This window comes from Protopterus annectens, chromosome 3.part1, assembly GCF_019279795.1.
Source record: "Protopterus annectens isolate FY-2018-M chromosome 3.part1, PAN1.0, whole genome shotgun sequence".
Lineage (NCBI taxonomy): Eukaryota > Metazoa > Chordata > Ceratodontiformes > Protopteridae > Protopterus > Protopterus annectens.
This window is the reverse complement of record NC_056732.1, coordinates 200,089,370-200,109,441: the sequence shown is the minus strand read 5'-3', so window position 1 is coordinate 200,109,441 and position 20,072 is coordinate 200,089,370. Positions and strand designations below refer to the sequence as shown.

The 20,072-nt window shown below is 45.2% G+C and overlaps 1 protein-coding gene across 4 annotated transcripts in view; it reads left to right on the top strand.

Annotated features, from left to right (window-relative positions):
• CUL2 (cullin 2) overlaps window positions 1-20,072 on the top strand; it is a 2,069,186-nt gene that overhangs the window by 1,883,350 nt on the left and 165,764 nt on the right. For all 4 annotated transcript variants that reach the window (XM_044066711.1, XM_044066712.1, XM_044066710.1 and 1 more), the window contains one exon: window positions 2,281-2,483. In XM_044066711.1, coding sequence (XP_043922646.1) covers window positions 2,281-2,483 — 203 coding nt within the window. The remainder of the gene's footprint in view (window positions 1-2,280; window positions 2,484-20,072) is intronic.

Genomic DNA, 20,072 nt, shown 5'->3' with positions numbered 1-20,072 from the left:
CCCGAACCTGGACGGCCTCAAGCTCTCAGCTTGGCTGATCCAGTTCCCCTAGTTGCCAGGACTCCCAGTATCTCTTCCCGAGTCAAGTCTATTCTGGTGGTGGCACATAAACCCTCTACCAGGAAGATTTACACTAGCAAATGGAAACGTTTTTCAATTTGGGCTTCACAAAAGAACTTGGATCCTTTCACCGCTCCTATTCCAGCGGTACTGGAATTCTTGTCTCATGTTTTTCAGCAAGGGGCCAGCTCATCTACTGTGAAGGTCCAGCTGGCTGCCATTTCCCATTTTCATATTGGGGACAACTTTGGTTCTCTCGCTGCTACCAGAATTTGTAAGACCTTTCTAAAAGGTACTGTTCTTTTGAGACCCCCTGTTAGAAATTCATCCCCGCCGTGGGATCTGACCTTAGTTCTTCAGACGTTAGTTGCGCCTCCTTTTGAACCCGCAGCTTCCGTTGATCTGAAGTTCTTGTCATGGAAGATGGCTTTTTTGGTAGCCATTACTTCCAGCCAGGAGAGTGTCTGAGCTTCAGGCTCTCTGTATCAAACCTCCATACCTTGTGTTTCATAAGTATAGAGCATCTCTCATGACTAATCCCTCCTTTTTCCCTAGAGTTGCTTCTGAGACGAACATTAATCAGTCCATTAATTTGCCTATCTTTTCCCTAATTTCCGGAACAAAGGAGAATATAAACTTAATTTGCTGGATGTTCACAGACAGTTACGTTTTTATTTGCACAGGACGGCTGTCTTTCATAAATCTGATCAACTTTTTGTCTCCTTTGCTAAGCCTTTTCTAGGGAAACCAGTTTCAAAGGTGACTCTCGCCAGGTGGATTTCGAGTTGTATCCTACAAGCATACAGAGAGTCTGGCTTACCAGAACCAATGAGAGTCCATGCTCATTCTGCGCATTCTATGGCAACGTCTGCTGCATTCTGGTCTAGAGTTTCCCTGGATGACATTTGTTCAGCGGCTACCTGGGCGTCCTCTCACACCTTTATTTCTCATTATAAACTGGATTTGTTGTCTAGAGGAAGGGCTCCCTTTGGCTCTGCAGTGCTCCGGAATATCCTTCCTTAAGGGCCTCCCAAGATTTTGGGTAGCTGGGGACTCTGTCCCACAGGTTGCTGATCAAATGAAGTTAACTACTTCAGATAAAGAAGTTATGTACTCACCATAACATTCCATCTGAGTAGGTAAACTTCATTTGCCAGCAACCGTCTCTCCCTCCTTCCCCCTGACCTTGATGGTTATTTAGCTGAACTCAAGGTTCGGTCTTATGAGCTTTACTTTGTCCTTGAGTCAGGTGTCTCAGGTTGTTAGTTTGTTTTGTTATTATGTGCAGGTGGCAAATGCGATCTGAGGATTGGAAAGGGTTGCAGTGTAGTATGGGTAAGGGAAGGAGCTTGGAGCTTGGATCTTTTTGCTTGGCATGCTGCCGGCTCCGATCCGTGTCGGTTCCGTAACCCACAGGTTGCCGACAAATGAAGTTTACCTACTCAGATGGAACGTTATGGTGAGTACATAACTTCGTTTTTTACGATTAAATTTTATACCTCCACAGATTTTGCCCTACCTGTAGATACACTAGTTGAATGTATTTACCTAAAGTAATAAATTGTTCATTACACTATATTTGAACACAGCTTTTTCAGTCAATTACAACATAATCAAGCATGAAGTATTACAAAAACATCAACAAATTTTTAAATATGTACAGTGTAATCATTCAAAAGACAAATGAAATGTTTTAAAAGCACTATTTTATCATTCAGATTGGGTAATTTAACCAGCTGATGAAGGAGATAGCATTATGGTCATGTCCAAGGCTTTTTACTAGACTTTCCACCTGCCTATTAGGTTAGGTGCAAAAAGATGATGAAACATTTTTGAATGTTGCTTTGAGAAGGACTGAGTATTTGAAAGTGTGGTAGATAAATTGAAGTGCTGCTGGAGGTAGTACTTGCTGAACTTGGCAGGCAGCACTGTTAGTATTACCATGTTTTTTGTATAGTTTTAACTCTTAAATGCAGTTTTGTTTAAACTACAGCCCATGTTTGCCCATTCTGACCAGTTTTGCAGTTTGGACTTCAGTAAAAGTTATCCCCAATTTTGGCTAATGTCTGTACCTGTCAAAGTTTTACAAGCATTGGAATAAAATGAGGTGCATTTGTACTATGGTCATGGTCAAATAAGTTGCAGTGTTTGAGTTTCATAATTTTTGATTTTTACTGTATTTTAATGCATGTCTAATTATAAATTTCTTGTTTTCTTTAGGTGAAGTGAAAATGAATTATTTGTCCAAACCCTATGTTGCAATGGTTACTACTTATCAAATGGCAGTTCTGCTTGCCTTTAATGCAAGTGAAACAGTCAGTTACAGAGACCTCCAAGTCAGCACACAAATGAACGAAAAAGAACTGACAAAAACAATTAAATCTTTAATAGATGTGAAAATGATCAATAATGATTCCAATAAGGTGGGTAATAGCTGCATCTTGAAACTTTTTATATTTAGTTGATGCTTTATTTACCTTGAATTTATTTGCACATTTCAGAAATTACGCTTAAATCACTTTACATTACTTTAGACTGAGTGTCAGTCACATAGATCGCATTGTAATAAACTGCCTGGTCTTCAGCTGGGGGATCCATTGCCAGTAACAGCAGTGCTGTTCCTTACTGCTTTGTACCTTTAGTCCAATGTTGTCCTGTCTGTTTTTGTCAGTTTCTGTATTGCTGAGTGTCTTTCATCTTTAGTTTTACTCTGCAGTTTCCTGCTATGTCTGCTGTCTAAGAACCAAACAAAAAGACATCTAGAAAAACGGTTTGCAGGGAGCTGCATGACTTGATTCATGTTCTTTTTATTATTCGTTATGTATGTATGTGTTTCCCTTAAAAGATGTCATTGTCATTATACAAAAAAGTATTAAAGGAGAACTCCACCCAAAAGTCAAGCTTTTCTTTCCAAAATGTGATTTTCCTTCCCTGTAATCTATCACTAAACACTTCCCATACAAAAAAGCATCATTTAATAATTACATTTGCCTTTCTTTTCTGCATTTGTCTCATCTACATGCCCTCATGGCTGTGCAACCATTCATCATTTTCCATCAGGACAGGGTTTCCTTACGAACCAACCCTACCTTCATGCCAAAGGTAGTATCCAGTGTGGCTTTGAATCAGACTATTCATTTACCTACCTTTTATCCAAATCCCCAGAACAAAGGGGAGAGGCTACTCCACTCCTTGGACATTCACAGGCAACTTCGTTATTACTTGGACAGAACAAAGTCATTCAGGAAATCTGAGCAGCTCTTTGTGTCCTATGCTACAGGTGCTCAAGGAAAGGCTATTTCCAAACAGACTATTTCAAAATGGATAGCCCACTGCATACGCTTTTGTTATTCATTTCATGGAAAATCAGTGCCTGTATACATCAGATCCCACTCCACCAGGGCTACAGCTACCTCAGCAGCTTTCCTCAGGGGGGGGGGGGGGGTCCCTGCCAAGGACATTCTGGAAGCAGCTACTTGGAGTTCAGTGCACACTTTCACCAAACACTACCACCTTCCACTATACTCAAAATCTAGAGCGGGCTTTGCCACAGCAGTCCTGCAGGGCATTCTAGCCCCTCCTAACTCCGCTTAGTACCAGCCACCCTTACTTAGCTTTGGGATTCTACCCAAGTGTGATGACTGCAGCTGTATGCACAAAGAACATAGTACAGTTTTGTACCTACCATAAATGTAGATGTTCGAGTGCGCATACAGCTGCAGTCCAGGTTACCCTCCCTCCATCCCCTCTTAGGACCGAGCTTATGACAAACACCTTTAACATACAACCTATTTGGGGTATTCCTATATGGTGTATTTGCTTGCAACTACTGTTTTGATTTATCTACTTATGTATGTTTGCATAACATCATGTATTGCCTTCCTTTCTGGGGGCACCTGACATCTGGGGCAAGAAAAACTGAAGAAAATGGCGTCGGCTGCCTCTTTTATACCCCTGCCTCACTGACGTCAGGGAAGAAGCGACGACAACCGACGCCGGACCTACACTTTGGAATTCGGCCGACCGAGGACCCGCCTGACGGCAGATAAACCCAAGTGTGATGACTGCAGCTGTATGCGCACTCGAACATCTACATTTATGGTAGGTACAAAACTGTACTTTTTCTGATGCAGCTTGAGTAGTCCCTTAGTACATTGGTAGTACAAATCTTGTTCTGTTCCCGCCAAAGCCTTGCTTTGACCTTTTCTGTTCCCCAACCAAGGCCAAACCAAGTATGGCAGCTTCTTCCACGTCCCCCACCAGGGAGATATCACATTGAAGATCTTGTCCAGAAGTGTCCCTGGGGATTTTTACATTTTTCCTTCACTTCCACTGATTTTAAGATTACTCCAGCAAGCCAAACAATGCAAGTCCACTGTCATTCTTTTAGCCCTGTTTCAGTCTTAAGAAGTTTGTTTCCCTTGCTAAAACCTCATCTTTTGGAGGAACCTCTCCATCTTCAGCCCTTCAAGACAGTAAATAGCATCCAGATCACCACTCCCTGTGTCAAACTGCATGGTTTCTCATTTTCTGTTTATTTTCTGTGATCTTACCTGCTCAGCCAGGTTAGATTAGATGTTTACTTCTTGCACAAAAGCCCACTATCAGAAAGACTTCAATGTCTAAGGATCTGGATCCCTGTATTGTTCCTGTAGCATCAGACTTAACTCTTAGATTTTTTTTTCTTAGCAGTTTCTGTATAAAGTACATTTAGCTGATATTTATGATTTCCAACAAGGCTTCAATTCTATATCCTTGGGGGTCTTTGAAAGTGCATAAAACTTTCCAGACATTACCCTTCTTATCAGGTTTGCATTCATGGATCCTGTTGCAACATTGGATTGTGTTTTGTGCTGGAAGAAGTCTCACCACCCACACCCACCCCACACCTCACATTAAAACCAGTGTGTAATACAGAGGTAGGGTTTGTTTTTGTTTTGCAAGACACTTTTTTTCTAGTGATCATTACTTCAGTTAAAGTAAAATTGAAATCCAGACCTTATATGTGCATTCTCTTACTTGGTGTTTCATAAGAATAGTGTACGAATCCTTCTTTCATGCCACATATAGCCACTTAATCTGACCTGAATTAGTCAGTACACCTTACATTTTGCCCAGTTATTCTAACAAACAAGTGATATTTTCTGTAGTGTATGGATCTTCATAGGCAACTCGGGTTCTGTATTCATAGAACTGAATCATAAATTAAAAAAATATTTTTTAATAAAGAATGCTTTTCATTGAGTCACTCTAAAAAGTGAAAATAAGGAAGAAGAGTGAAAACATTTCAAAAGAAACATACAAGCTGATTTCAGAAAAGTAGTCAAGGTTGGTTTTGCTGATTCGTGCCACCACATCTGCTATCTCAGCAGAATCAGCAAAACCAACCTCAAATGCTTTTCTGAAATAAGCTTGTCTGTGTTTCTTTTGCAGAGTTTTCACTCTTCTTCATTAATTTATCATTTTTAGAGTGACAGAATAAAAAGCATTCTTTATTAAAAAATCTTTTTTTATATTTTTATTTTTTACTTTTTAGTTTTTAAGTAAAATGTAACAGTAATTCTATAATTATCTGGACAAAATTACGGTTGTTATTTTACTTCTTCTACTTCAACTTTTGGCTTTTCCTGTTACACAGCAGATCATTGGTCTGCAAAACGATTGGCAGTGGAGATTTTACGGCGTCGAGTTGCCAGCCCATTGCCCAACCTTCACAGAAGGCATACACATGCATACACTCACACCTAGTGCCAATTTGAGAAAGTCCAGTCCACCTACCATATGTCTTTGGTTCATAGGTAGGTACTAGGCTATTGGCCCTGGGGCCTATACAAGCCTAGCCAAAAAAGGTACCCTGGCTTTCGCCAACCAAGAAAATTATTTTCCTGTGCCCCTGTCAAGCAGAACCACAGAAGTGATCCCCGGGGTGAATTTCCTATTACCCATCCAGTCATCAAGATTTTTCTTGAAGAGTGCTAATGAGGAGCTCTGTTTGACATAGATAGGTAGTCTGTTCCAGAGTATGGGAAGTCTCTGGGACAGGAATCTATCCCACCAGCATGTTCTGTTTATTGTGGTGACAAGGTTTAGGTCCCTAGAGCGTGTAGCTCGGAGGGATTGGGATTTTAAGTGACGCATGTCCAACAGCTCTGGGTTTGACATAGCTTTGTATGTTAGGCAGAGATCGCCTCTGAGTAGGCGATATGTGACGGAGTACACCTGGAGGTGTTTGAGTCGGTCTGTGTAAGGCATCTGTTTGAGGCTAGTAATCCTCTTTGTGAGGTACTTTTGCGGCCTTTCCAGTCGTAGATGTCTTGTGAGGTACATACCAAAAGGGGCGTTGTACTCTATAATGGGTCTAATGAGTGATGAGTAGAGGGGAACAATGACCTCTTTTTTTTCCTGGATGAGAAACCTTTTGTGATGGTGTGGCACGTAGAAGGATTTCCTGACCACTGTGGGGATGTGATCATCAAAGGAGAGACTACTGTCCGCCTGTGTCCCAAGGTCTCTTATCACACTTTCGGTGTTAAGTAGACTACCGCCTGTGTGGTAGTTCATGGGTACAGAGTTTTTACCAAAGGGGATGACAGTGCACTTTTTGGCATTTAGCTCGAGACCATAGCGTTTTCACCAGGCATCTGTCTCAGTGAGGCCCTTTTGTAGGATGTCCACATCATTAGTAGTTTTGATTATGGCTCCTAGTTTGCAGTCATCTGCGAATTTAGTTGGCCAAAGACCTTCTGTGTTAGCCTGTACTTCAGGGAAATAGATATCAAACACGAGAGGACCCAAGACTGAACCCTATGGTACTCCACTTGTCAATGGTCTGAAGTCTGATTTGGAGTCTGCTACTTTCACAGCGTGGGTTCTGTCAGTAAGCCAGTTGGCAACCCATCTTGTGACATAGGGGTTTATACCTAGTTTAGTGAGTTTATCTATAATTCCAGAGTGGGGGATGGTGTCAAACGCCTTGGCGAGATCTAGATAGGCTGTGTGAACCACCTTATCCTCATCCAAGGCTTTGGTGACTGCTTCAAAGAAGTTTGTTAGGTTTAGGAGACATGATCTGCCTTTTACAAACCTGAACTGTGTGGGGTCCAGAGTTTGGAGATCTCCAATGTCTTTGTTTATGAGTTTCATGATGATTACGTTCCATGGGCTTGCAAACCAGGCTCGTCAGGCTAATGGGGCGGTAGTTCCCAGGATCTGTTGTGCCCCCCCCCCCCTTTGTGGAGTGGGATAACCGTCGCGGTGCACCATTCAATGGGCTCAAAGCCTGAGGTGAGGCTATGATTGAACATGGTACTTAGGTGGGGTGCCAGTTCATTCTGTAGTTCATGTAGAAGGCAGCCTGGGATGTTGTCAGGTCCCATGGATGCTGTGTTCTTGGCTTTGGAGAGTGAGGTTTTTACCTGTGCAGCCGTGATTACAGGAACTTTGCATTCTTTCGGCATAAAGATGGGCCCGTTAGGGGGTGAGAGGGGAGTAAATTTAGCACTGAACCTATCTGCCAGGATGTTGGCAGTATCAGTTGGTTCTGTATATTTAGTGTCATTGTGCTGTAACTCAGCAGATCTGAGTGATGCCATTGAGATTCTTGACATAGCTATAAAATGCTTTGTGCTTGTCATTAGACTCAGTGGTGATTTTGTTTTCATAACTAGCTTTGGAGGATTTTATGAGGGATCTCAGCTTCTTACTGAAGCTGACCAGGGAGTTCCTCCAGTCATGGGATTTTACTCTTTTTTTGCAACAGTTTCTTTCTTCTGTTATAGTGTTTGTTTATGGCAGAAGACCACCAGATTGGCTTCCTTTTTTTGGAGGATAGCATCTTGGTTCGTTTCGGGATAGCACGATCCATGCACTCGTCTAAGAGCTTATAAAGTGCATGTGTGTTGGATTCAGCAGTCGTACTTTTATTGTCCATCTGCATGGGTGTCGTGAAGTTTGCCACGTCTGTCTTTAGAAGCGTGAAGTTGGCTTTGGAGAAATTTTTTACAGTTGTTTTCCTGATGGGGGGTGGGAACGGGATCTGGATGTCTAGGGTGATTAGCTTGTGGTCGGATTTGACCAAAGAGGAGCTGACCTCTGGTGTGGAACACCGGTCGCCCATGTTGGTGATGACCAGGTCTAGGATATTGCTGCCCCTGGTGGGGGTGTGGATAAGTTGATCCAAGGCGTTGGAATTGATGATTTCCAGAAAAAAACAAAAGAGTTGGCACACGAGTAGATGTTCTTCGTGTTTCACTGTTGCAGTCATTACATTTGGGTAATCTGCTGGCAGGTTGCCCTCAGTCGGCCTGAATTCCAAAGTCTTGGGTCCTGCGTTGGTTGCTGTCTCGTCTTCCATGACGTCAGGTCGTCAGGGGTATAAAACATGCAGCCGACGCAGTTTTCTTTAGTCTTTCTTGCCGCATGGTGCCCGAAGCAGAAGCATTTTGCAAGTGCCGGTCGGCTGACTACTGAGATATTCGAGTTTGAGTTTCAGAACCGAAGTCTTCACTAAAGCTAAGTACCCCGATGGGGAAATTTTTTTCTTGCTCCATACCGATGTCAGAAAAAGTTAATAATTGTATTACTTGTGAGAAGCAAATACCTCATAAGGATTTCCATTTATACTGTATTCCTTGCCTAGACCCTGATCACAATGTGCCTGACTGTCGGATTTGTGCTAGATTTAACCAACGCACTATTAAGCATTGGTATATTTTGCCTCAAAATATTTTGGAAACAGATTTAACTACCCAGAAATGTCATCGGATAGCAATGCAACTACCGGAGTAGATAAAAAACGCAAAGAAAAGGACAGAGAAAGGCAGTCGAGATCCAAAACCGACAATGAAACTTCTAAGCCATTCACCGGTACTCAGTGAGGTGCTTTCACAGCCCCTGATACCCATAACCTTCGAGTTGCAGGCCTCTACTGACACCCATGTGGAGTCCAGCATGCCGCAAGATACTCAAGGTATTGGACCAATGGATGTATCTCCCTCGGATGGGTCTGGAGCCGCTGAGCAGGCATCGGATTCTGAAGGTGTACTCAGACCACAACATTTGTATATCAAACCGACGACAACTACAAAACCAAAGACAAAAGCAACTTCTAAAACTAAAAAAAACAACGCATGAGCCACGTGCACAGGCCTCTATGCCTAAAAAACAGATGATCAAAATGGCTGAAGACCTTATTACCTTGATCAGGGGTACCCATCCCCCTCCAGATAAGAGGCCTAGGCAAGTCACTGATTATGAATCTTCAGATCAGGTTTCTATTTCTTCTGATTCCTCTTCTGATCAGGAATTATCTATACCTCCCTATGAGGATTCTGATGCAGAGGAGTATATACCATCTGCATCTCCTCATGAGAATTATTCATTTGGAGAAACCTTGCATACTTTGAGGGAGCATTTTCACTGGGAGAGTCAAGATTTCTCAGAATCAAAAAAGAGACTCAGGGATTTCCTTCTTCTCTCTCAGCACAGGCCTTTAGCCATTCCCCCTATTTTAGACATTGTGGATGATGTGTTTTCGGAGTCAAGCTTGACCCCTGACTCCTTACCTCCGGCTCCCAGTAAGCCTGACAGATATTACAGGGTCCCTGACTCGCATAAATTTTTATTTAGAAACCCTGCTGCTGATTCTGAAACTATTTCACAGGGTCCAAAGGGAGTTAAGGCCTCAACAGCAAAAAATCCTACCCCCTCTGACAGAGATTCAAGGACTGGACAGATGGGGAAAAAAGGTTTATACATCTGCAACCTTGGCAATCAGGGCATTAAACTGTCAATTTCACATGCTTAAGTATCAACAACATGTTATGGGATTGCTGAAACAGAAAATGATGTTGATTTCTGAATGTGCAGAAAATAAAGAATTGCAGGAATTATTGCATGCAGCTGAACAGGTTGGAAAGCATACTTTGCAATGTGGCTTTGACTCCTTAGAGGCCTCCTGCAGGGCCGCTGTTACTGGATCTGTGATTAGGAGGCATGCCTGGCTAAAGGAACAAAATTTGCGTGATCATGTTAAAGCTAAATTGCTAGATGCACCTTTACAGCATGACACTCTGTTTGGTATTAAGGCAGAAGAGGTTTTAAAGAAAATGGAAGACAAAGCTATGTCTATGCAAACTGTTAAAGACTTCTTACAAGTGCAGCCACCAAGATTCAGTAGACATTGGCCTACAAAAATTGGTCCTTTCATGTGTCAGACAGAGCTCAAAGGGGCAAATCCAGACGCTCTAAGGGTTCCAGATACCAGGCGCAAGATTCTTACAGGTCAAAGCAATGGAGAGCTTCTACCTCCAAATCAGGAGGAGATACAGCACAACCCTACAGAAAACAGTCCCAATGACTTCCCTCTGCCTACACCAAGCACTTATCTTTTGGCAGCACCCTTAGGGGGAAAATTAGCACATTTTGCTCAGAATTGGCAGTTATAATAACCCAGGACAAGTGGGTACTAAACATAGTATCACTGGGATACAGATTCCATTTCCACACTCTGCCAATGGCAGATGGTTGGCCAAATCTGCCAAAAAATCAATGGGCTGAGGCACAGAAACAGGTTACGTCCCTAATGGATGTGGGGGCCATTCAGCCAGTACCAGAACAGGAAAAAGGAAAAGGTTTTTACACAAGACTGTTCTTGGTACCCAGAAAGGACAAGGCCTGGCGGCCAATACTGAATTTATCGATTTTGAACACATACCTGGACATTCCAAAATTCAAAATGCTGACTTTGCAGCAGCTTGTGCCCATGCTGGGCAAGAATGCTTGGCTGGTGACATTAGACCTAAAAGAGGCATACCTGCATATCCCAATAAGACAATCGTGCAGAAGATACCTCACATTCAAGGTTGGCTTAATGCATTACTAATTCCCTGCACTGCCCTTAGGCTTATCTACTGCGCCCAGGGTCTTTACAAAGTGCCTGGCACCAGTAATTGCATTTTGCAGACAAAGAAGTATACAAATATATCCTTACTTGGACGACTGTCTCATTCAAGCAGAGAACAAGGACATTCCTCTTCGACACCTGGCATTTGTAAAAAGGCTTCTAACATGCCTAGGGTACACAGTAAACAAAAAGAAATCACAACTGGTACCCTCTCAAAAGATAACATTCCTGGGTGCAAGCTTGAATACAACTGCCCAGATGGCTTACCTCACGCCAGACAAGTAAAGGCAACTGAATACTTAATTCAAACTGATGGCAATAAAAACCCAGTTATCTGCAAGACAAATTCTGCAGGCTTTGGGCTTCATGGCATCCTGCATCCTACTGATTCCATATGGAACCTGCATATGAGGAAACTTCAGTGGTACCTAAAAAGTTTATGGAGTCAACATTCTCACAGTCTGGAAACAATGATTCCTCTCACTCCCTGCCTACAACAGAAGTTTCTATGGTGGGCAAAGGCATGTCACCAAAACATGGGACGGGCCTTCACTCTACCCCCTGCCAACCAAACCTTAACAACAGATGCATCAGATTATGCCTGGGGGGCCCACATGGCAGGAAGATGCATTCAAGGCATATGGACCCTAAAACAAATGCATCTACATATCAACCAGAAAGAGATGCTAGCAGTTGAAAATGCCCTAACAGCCTTCAAGGACTTACTTCATCCAGGACAACTACTGATAAAGACGGACAACACCACGGTCATGTCGTATATAAACAAGCAAGGGGGCACACACTCATACCACCTTTGCAGATTAGCCATGGCACTGTGGGACACAGCTTTGACCTACCAAACACATCTTCAAGCTCAATTCCTTCCAGGAAAGCAAAATACTCTGGTAGATGATTTAAACAGAAATCTTATGGATCCTCATGAGTGGAAACTAAATCCACAGGTCTTCAGCATGATGACATAGAAATGGGGGAGCCCAGACATAGATCTATTTGCCTCTCCTCAAAATTATTGAAAAGATTCTGCACAAGGACTTATCACAGACAAACATGGAAAGTGGACGCCCTATCCTTCTGTTGGAAAAACCTATCAGTTTACACCTTCCCTCCTCTGCCTCTTCTTCCCAAGGTCCTCCTAAAAGTCAGACAAGAGAAACCAAAGATGATATTAATTGCCCCGGACTGGCCCTGGCAATACTGGTATCCAATCCTAAGGAACTTGTCTCAATACCCAGCTTGGCCCTTACCTCAAAGACCTCAACTACTGTCCCAGCAAAACAGTTAGATCCTGCACAGTCATCTCCAGACACTGAACCTGGCAGCATGGCTGATCATGTAGTTATACAAACAACTCCTCTCAGTAAAGCTGGAATGGATGTAATTTTGGAAGCCAGAAGGCCTAGTACTAGAAAATCTTATGCTGATAAATGGAAGAGATTCTGTGCTTGGAATCAAGGAACTGATACAGCATAACCAAATACACTACACCTTTCTAAACATACTGGAAAATATTAAGATAGAACCAAACACCCTAATACTGGGGGATTTTAACTACCCTGCCATTAACTGGGAAAACTACTCATGTCCCAACACCTTTGCGCAACGGTTCTTGGAATTCATAAATTCCAATGCCCTGGATCAACTAATCCATAGGTCCCACCAGGGGCTCCAATATCCTAGACCTGGTCATTACCAACATGGGAAATCAATGCTCCATACCTATGGTCACCCCCTCGTTAGTCAGGTCTGACCATAAGCTAATCACCCTTAACATCCACATCCCACCCCCACCCCCCAGTAAAGAAACCACCATAAAAACTTCTCTAAAGCCAACTTCCTGGCACTCAAGTCAGAAGTGGCAAACTTCATGACACCCAAGCAGACGGAACTGAAAGTTCAACTGCTGAATCCTACACTAAGGCACTGTACGAGCACATCCACTCATGCATGAATCGTGCCATCCCAAATAGAACCAAAATGCTCTCATCCAAAGGCAGCCAATCTGGTGGTCCCCTGCCATAAACAAACTTTACAACAAAAGGAAGAAACTTTTGCAGAAAGAGGAAAATCCCAGGATGCAAAACTCCCTTACTAGCCTCAGTCAGAAACTGAGATGCCTCATAAAATCCTCCAAAGCTAGTTATGAAAATAAAATTGCCAAAGATTCCAAAGACAACCACAAAGCATTCTATAATTATGTCAAGAATCTAAATGGCAATGCTCAGATCTGCTCTGAGCTAAAACAGAATGGCATTAAATATACTGATCCGAAGGATATTGCCAATATCCTGGCAGATCGATTCAGTGCCAACTTCACCCCACTCTCACCCCTAAATGGCCCATCTCAATACCAGAAGATTGCCAAATTCCAGTAATAACGGCCACACAGGTACAAAACGCACTCTCTAAAGCCAAGAATACAGCATCCATGGGACCAGATGACATCCCGGGCTGTGTACTACATGAACTACAATATGAACTGGCACCTCACCTAAGTGTCATGTTTAATCATAGCCTCACCTCAGGTTTCGTGCCCACTGAGTGGCGCAGAGCTATAGTTATCCCAATCCACAAGGGGATCCACCTTGGATCCCGGAAACTACCGTCCCATCAGTCTGACAAGCCTTATCTGCAAGGCCATGGAGCGTATTATCATGGAACTTATAAACAAAGACATTGGCAACCTTCAAACACTGGACCCCACCCAGTTTGGGTTTGTGAAGGGCTGATCTTGTCTCCTGAACCTGATTGACTTCTTTGAATCAGTCTCCAGAGCCATGGACAAGGGTAAGGTGGTCCACACAGCCTATCTAGACCTTGCCAAGGCCTTTGACACCATCCCCCACTCTGGAATCATAGATAAACTTACTAAGCTGGGCATTAATCCCTATGTCACCCAATGGGTTGCTAAATGGCTTACTGATAGAACCCACACTGTAAAAGTAGCCGACTCCAAATCCAGCTCCAGACAAGTGACAAGTGGAGTACCTCAGGGTTCAGTCCTGGGGCCGCTCTTGTTTGGCATCTACTTCTCTGAAGTACAGGTCAACACTAAGGGACTCTGGCTAACAAAGTTTGCAGATGACTGCAAACTGGGAGCCATTATTGAATCCCTAAATGATGTGGATACTCTACAAAAGGGCCTTGCAGAAACAGATGCTTGGTGCCAGAGCCATGGGCTCAAGCTCAATGCCAAGAAATGTATTGTTATCCCTTTGGGAAAAACATGTATCCATAAATTACCATATAGGTGGCAGTACACTAAACACAGAAAGTGTGATAAGAGACTTAGGGACACAGGTGGACAGTGGTCTCACCTTCGTTAACCACATCGCCACAACAGTCAGGAAATCCTTCTATGTGGCACACCTCATCACGAAGGGCTTTTCATCCAGAAAAAAGGAGGTCATTGTCCCACTGTACTCATCCCTCATTAGACCCATTATAGAATACAATGCCCCATTTGGTATGTACCTCTCAAGACATCTGCAACAATTGGAAAGGCCTCAGAAATACCTCACTAAAAGAATCACAGGCCTAAAGCAGATGCCCTATGCTGACTGCCTTAAAAAACTCAGCTATACTCTGTCGCATATCGTCTACTCAGAGGCGATCTCTGCTTAACATACAAGGCCATGTCAAACCCAGAGCTGTTGGACATGCTACACTTAAAGAAATCCCAATCCCTCAGAGCTACACGCTCCAGGGATCTAAACCTTGTCATCACAATAAACAAAACATGTTGGAGGGATAGGTTCCTGACCCAGAGACTCCCCAGACTCTGGAATAGATTGCCCATACATGTCAAGCAGAGTGCCTCTTTGGACCTCTTCAAGAGGAACCTTGACGATTGGATGGGAGAAAGGAAATTCACCCCAGGGATCACGTCAGTCGCCCTGCTAGACAGGGGTCCAGTAAAGTAAATAATGTGGGAAGAAATATTCAGGGAATTGTTATGGCTAGGCTTGTATAGGCCCTAGGGCTGATAGCCTAGTACTAACCTATGAACCTATGAACATCTACATTTATGCTAAGTGTACACAACTGTACTTTTTCCCAGTTAATGGTGGGGTAGGTGAAATCACCCATTATTAGGGTGTTGGGTTGTACTTTAATATTTTCCAGTGCATCAAGGAAAGAGGAGTGGGGATCCTGGGACATGGTGGGGGTCTGTAGCAAGCTAGAATCTGGATTGCAGTTTTGCCCAGAGTTAGTTGACTTGGATAATCTCGGGTGCATTATGCTGAGCCAACTAGCTTGGAGGTGTGGATATCCTTAATGAATATGGACATGCCTCCACCTTTAGTGTTTCAGTCCGGGTTTGGTGGCCGAAAAGTGTGGTATGTATTATAGCCTGTTAATGCAGGGGTGTTCTCTGGAGCTTTGAACCAGATCTCTGTCACTGCACATATGTCGATGTTGTCCATTTTAAGGAGTGCCTTGAGTGAGTGCATTTTGAGGTTTAGACTTCTAGCATTGAGTAGCATTACCCTCAGATTTTGCTTGCTTGTACCTGCTATGGTGGTGAATTTGTCATTTGAACCTTGCCTAAAAAAGGCACTATAGGGGTGGCAAGAGCCTTTGCCAGTATCCAGAATCCCAAGGGCGACAGGTGCAGGCCATCTCTGGCAAAGCAACGTGGTCTGTCGATCATGTCGTCCCTGGCAGACAGATACTGGATTCCCTTAGAATGACACCAGAAGCTTAGCCAATTGTTAAAGTCAATCGTTTGGTCCTTGTACTGTGTGGCATCATTGGAATGTGGAAGGAACCGGAGCACCTGAAGGAAATGCACGTGACCACAATAAAAATGAAAAAGTAGAAGAGTGGTTGAGGAATGTAGGTTTTAAGTAAAATACAACAGTAAATGTTATGTGATCCTATCTCGCCTACATTCTGTACTGATGGGTTCGGAGCCGATCCTCGGCTCCGACTCGGCACGCTATGCTATAGAGCAAAGTCTCTCATTGGCTGAGCTGTTCTATATCCCAGGATGCACCACCGCTACTTCCCTAGATCTCGTTTGCCGCTTACAAGCTAGGACGTGGTCTCGAACTTGGCTGAGCTAAGTGCTGTTTTTTTCTGAGAGTTTTCTGTCAGAAATTTCCTAAATCTTTATCCAAAAGCTGTTTTAACAGCTATTGTTGTGTATACGTGTGTTTTTGTGAGAAATTTTGTGGTAAAATTTTGTGTTGGACAGGGAAATGTTTTCCGTTTAAGTTAGAGGGGCCTTCCCCTCATTCTTATCGAGTCTTCTTGTTGTTTCAGAGGTCAAGTACCTGTTTTAGTTAGAGGGTTCTTGGCCCTCTTCTTGGTGTTTGTCATACGTTTAAGTTTGTTGGGCTTTCGCTCTTGTTTTTAAAAAAAAAAAAAAAAAGTTATTTTTGTTGTGTGGCTATATATAGTGTTTTTTCTCTGACATATAATTTGGCAAAGTGTTTACAATTATGTCTAAGGAGCATAGACCCTCCGGGTTTAAAAAATGCACGAGATGCAACTATAAAATGTCCATCACGGATGATCACTCCTTATGCGTTTACTGCTTAGGCGCCAAACACCTTCAGGAGTCCTGCAGCGTGTGTCACGCCTTTTCCTCTCGGGTCCTCCAAGAGAGGAAGAATAAATTGATCTTAAAAGGGCTTATCAAACCCTCCTTCGAAGAGGCCTTATCTTCCTCTTCCTCTCCAGCTAAGAAAAAGAAATAGTCTGCTCCGACCAGCCCGTCGGAACCGACCACTAAGAAATCTAGGCAGGCTTCTCCATCGGCTCCACAGACTTCGGAGCCGAGGGCGGAACGGTCTGCCTCGATGCCTCCAGCCTCGACTCCTCTGGTTTCAGAGCCGATGGCTGGGGCTTCGAGAGGCGGGTCACCTTCATCGGCTCCACTGATTTTGGAGCCGATGAGGGCTGCCGGCTCAGACACTTCCCCTTCGGCACCGAGGGAAATTGCTATGGAATCTCCCTCGGCACCAATATTGGTCGAGTCCATTCGGAGCCGGTCCCCCAGTCCTTCGGAGCCAATGGAGAAGTCAGCTCGGACCCGATCGGTCTCCTCCCGATCTTCCAAGATGTCGGATTTGGACATCGACAGGGTGCTCCAAAGACTTTTTCAGTCTCCTGTATTCCAGAAATTAGTTTCGGCTCCAGCCCATTCGGCTTCGGAGCCGATGGCCCACCCTGTAGTTCTGGTTCCTCCTCCAACAGCCTCGGCACTGTTGGAGCCGGTGCTGGTGGAGCCGTTGGAGGATTTCGGGTCGGCTCCGACCCTTACTCCAACTCCGGCTTTCGGGTCGGAGTTCAGTACACGGACTTTCTCGGTCGGCCCCGGGGGTGACGCTTTGGGGCCGATGTTTTCAGTTCCTAACCTTCCTCTCAGTGCGTCGGCTGCGGGGGTGCCGTCTACTGTTGTGGCCCCGGGGGTTGGACCTTCCCAGGACTCTGGCGGTCCGGCCTTCAGGGCCATGAGGAGTGCTTTGGCCAAATCTTCTTTGGCTATCTCCACGGTCTCACCGGTACCTTCCCTACACACGGAGACTGGGTCTTTTGTAGTCCCCCTGTCGCTAGACAGCGGAGCCCCGGGGCCTGAGGTCACCCCCAGTGGGGTTTCCCCCCCTCCTGGAGGTCCCTCTGAAGCTTCTTCGGAGGAACCCCCAAGGAAAAGACTGTGCAAGAGGAAGCACGTCGACTCCCCCGATGAGTCTCTCACGTCGGACACCGATCTTGATGATGCGGAGGGGTCCCCTAAGTCGTCCTCGGAGGATGTCTCCTTTGCAGACATCTTGGAAGCCCTCAAACAACGAGGCGGCTGGCATTCCAAACCCCCTTCCGCTGACGAGTCGATGTTCCTCAAGGCCTTCGGCTCAGCCCTCCGCCTCCTGGGTGTCTCCGCCCTTCGACGAGCTCCTAGGTTTGATCTGTCGAAGGGCGTGGGATCATCCAGACTCTGTGGAACCGGTGCCGGCTCGCCCAAATAAATTCTTATCAGCACCCCCAGAGAAGGAGTTTCTGACCAAAGGTGTGGCTGTAGATGCCTTGTTGGTGGCATCTGCTACCCAACAAGATGTAGCAGAGGCTTCGACGTCCGTCCATCCTCCTAATAAGGAGTCTAGGAGCATGGACGATGCGAAGCGCACCCTCAGTTCAGCGGCCTTTACCTTAAGGTCCCTGAACTATTTGACGCACTTCACTAGACTTCAGAGGGATCTGATCAAAGAACTTTCAGATACCCTCTTGGGTAACCTACCTGAGCAGCTGGCCCAGACGGTCGGCTCTCAGTTGGCTACTCTGTCATCGATATCAAACTCGTCCATGAGGCTCATTTCATATGCAGCCGAGGGAGCGAGTAGAGCGGCGAATGCGGTGTTGCTCTACGGAGGCAAGCCTGGCTCCGCCTGTGTCATTTTGCGGAAGCCTTTAAGTCTTCCTTTGCTGACGCTCCCTTTGATGGGTCCTCTTTGTTTGGACCCAAGGTAAAGGACACATTGACCCGCTGTGAGCAAGAAGGTAAGACTTTGACTGCCGTAGGGGCACGATTTTCCACTCCCTTTTGGCCTTACCCCAAGGCTAAAAGAGGAGGGAAAATGTGGTTCCGTAAATCCTAGAAGTCTTATCCCTCGCAGCAGGACGATCCCCCTTCTAGAGGCAGAGGAGGGGGAAATTTTTCTGGAAGACGCCGTCCCGGAGGCGGCAGAGGCCCCCGCAACACTGGAGACCGCGAGTCCTTTCGTGGCTCTTCAGCCTTCCACAATCCCTGAAGGATTGCCCGACTGTGCAGCTCCGGAGCCAGTCGGGGGTCGTTTTTCGAGGCACCTAAAAGCCAGGGAAGGTATCACTCAGGACTGATGGGTGCTTCGAATCATCGCTGGAGGTTACGCCATCCCCTTTTCACACCCTCCACCGTCGTCCAAGAAAATCCCGGACCCGCCACCCAGTCAACGGGAAATCGCAGCCTTAGAAATCTCAAAGCTGCTTCAAAAAGGAGTCATCCAACCGGTCCCCGCAGACCAGATCGGATTAGGGACTTACTCAAGATTCTTTTTGGTGCCAAAAAAGACCGGGGACTTGAGGCCCATTTTGGATCTCAGCATCCTAAATCGATCAGTCAAGAAGTCCAAGTTCCGAATGGTCACCTTACAATCCATTCTCCCACTGCTGGAGAAAGGTGTTTGGATGTGCTCCATAGATCTCAAGGACGCCTATTATCACATCCTGATAGATCAGGCGTCCAGGAGACATTTGCGCTTCAGCCTGGGAGACAGTCATTTTCAGTTCTGCACACTGCCCTTTGGTCTCACCACAGCCCCCAGGGTGTTCACCAAATGTTTGGCGGCCGTGACTGCTCACCTGAGGAGTCTAGGATTCCAGGTGTTTCCGTATCTGGACGACTGGCTCCTAACTGCCACCTCCAGGCGTCTACTATTGCAGAACCTACAAGCCACCATATCACTAGGCACTTCCCTTGGAATCACCTTCAATTGGCCAGAGTCTGTGTTGCTGCCATCTCAGCGCATAAGGTTCATCGGAGTAGAGATAGACTCAAACCAAATGCGGGTCTACCTTCCTACAGAAAGGATACAGACTATACAGGCTCAAGTCCGAGCCTTGCTTCTCAGATCCAAAGCTCCAGCCAGGATGGTCCTGCAGCTATTAGGCTCTGTGTCGGCCACTGTTCTCCTAGTCCCCTTAGCAAGATTGCATATGAGAATTCTCCAGTGGCTCCTATCGACACAGTGGTCCTTTCAGGATCTACCTCTCAGTCACCTCATACAGATCACGGAAACCTGCAAACGGGACCTTCGCTAGTGGCTGATGCCCTCCAACCTGGATCAGGGATGGCCCTTTGTTCCACCTCCTCCTATGGCCACATGACGGACGCCTCCCAGACGGGGTGGGGGGGGCATTACCTGGGCAGGTCAGTCCAAGGCAATTGGCATTCTGACGAGAGTCTCCTTCATATCAACATTCTAGAAATGAGGGCGGTGTTTCTGTCTCTACAAGCCCTCCATGATTACCTCCCTCAGGGTGTAATTGCCATTCACTCCGACAACATGTCAGTAGTCTGGTATCTGAACAAGCAGGGAGGGACCAGATC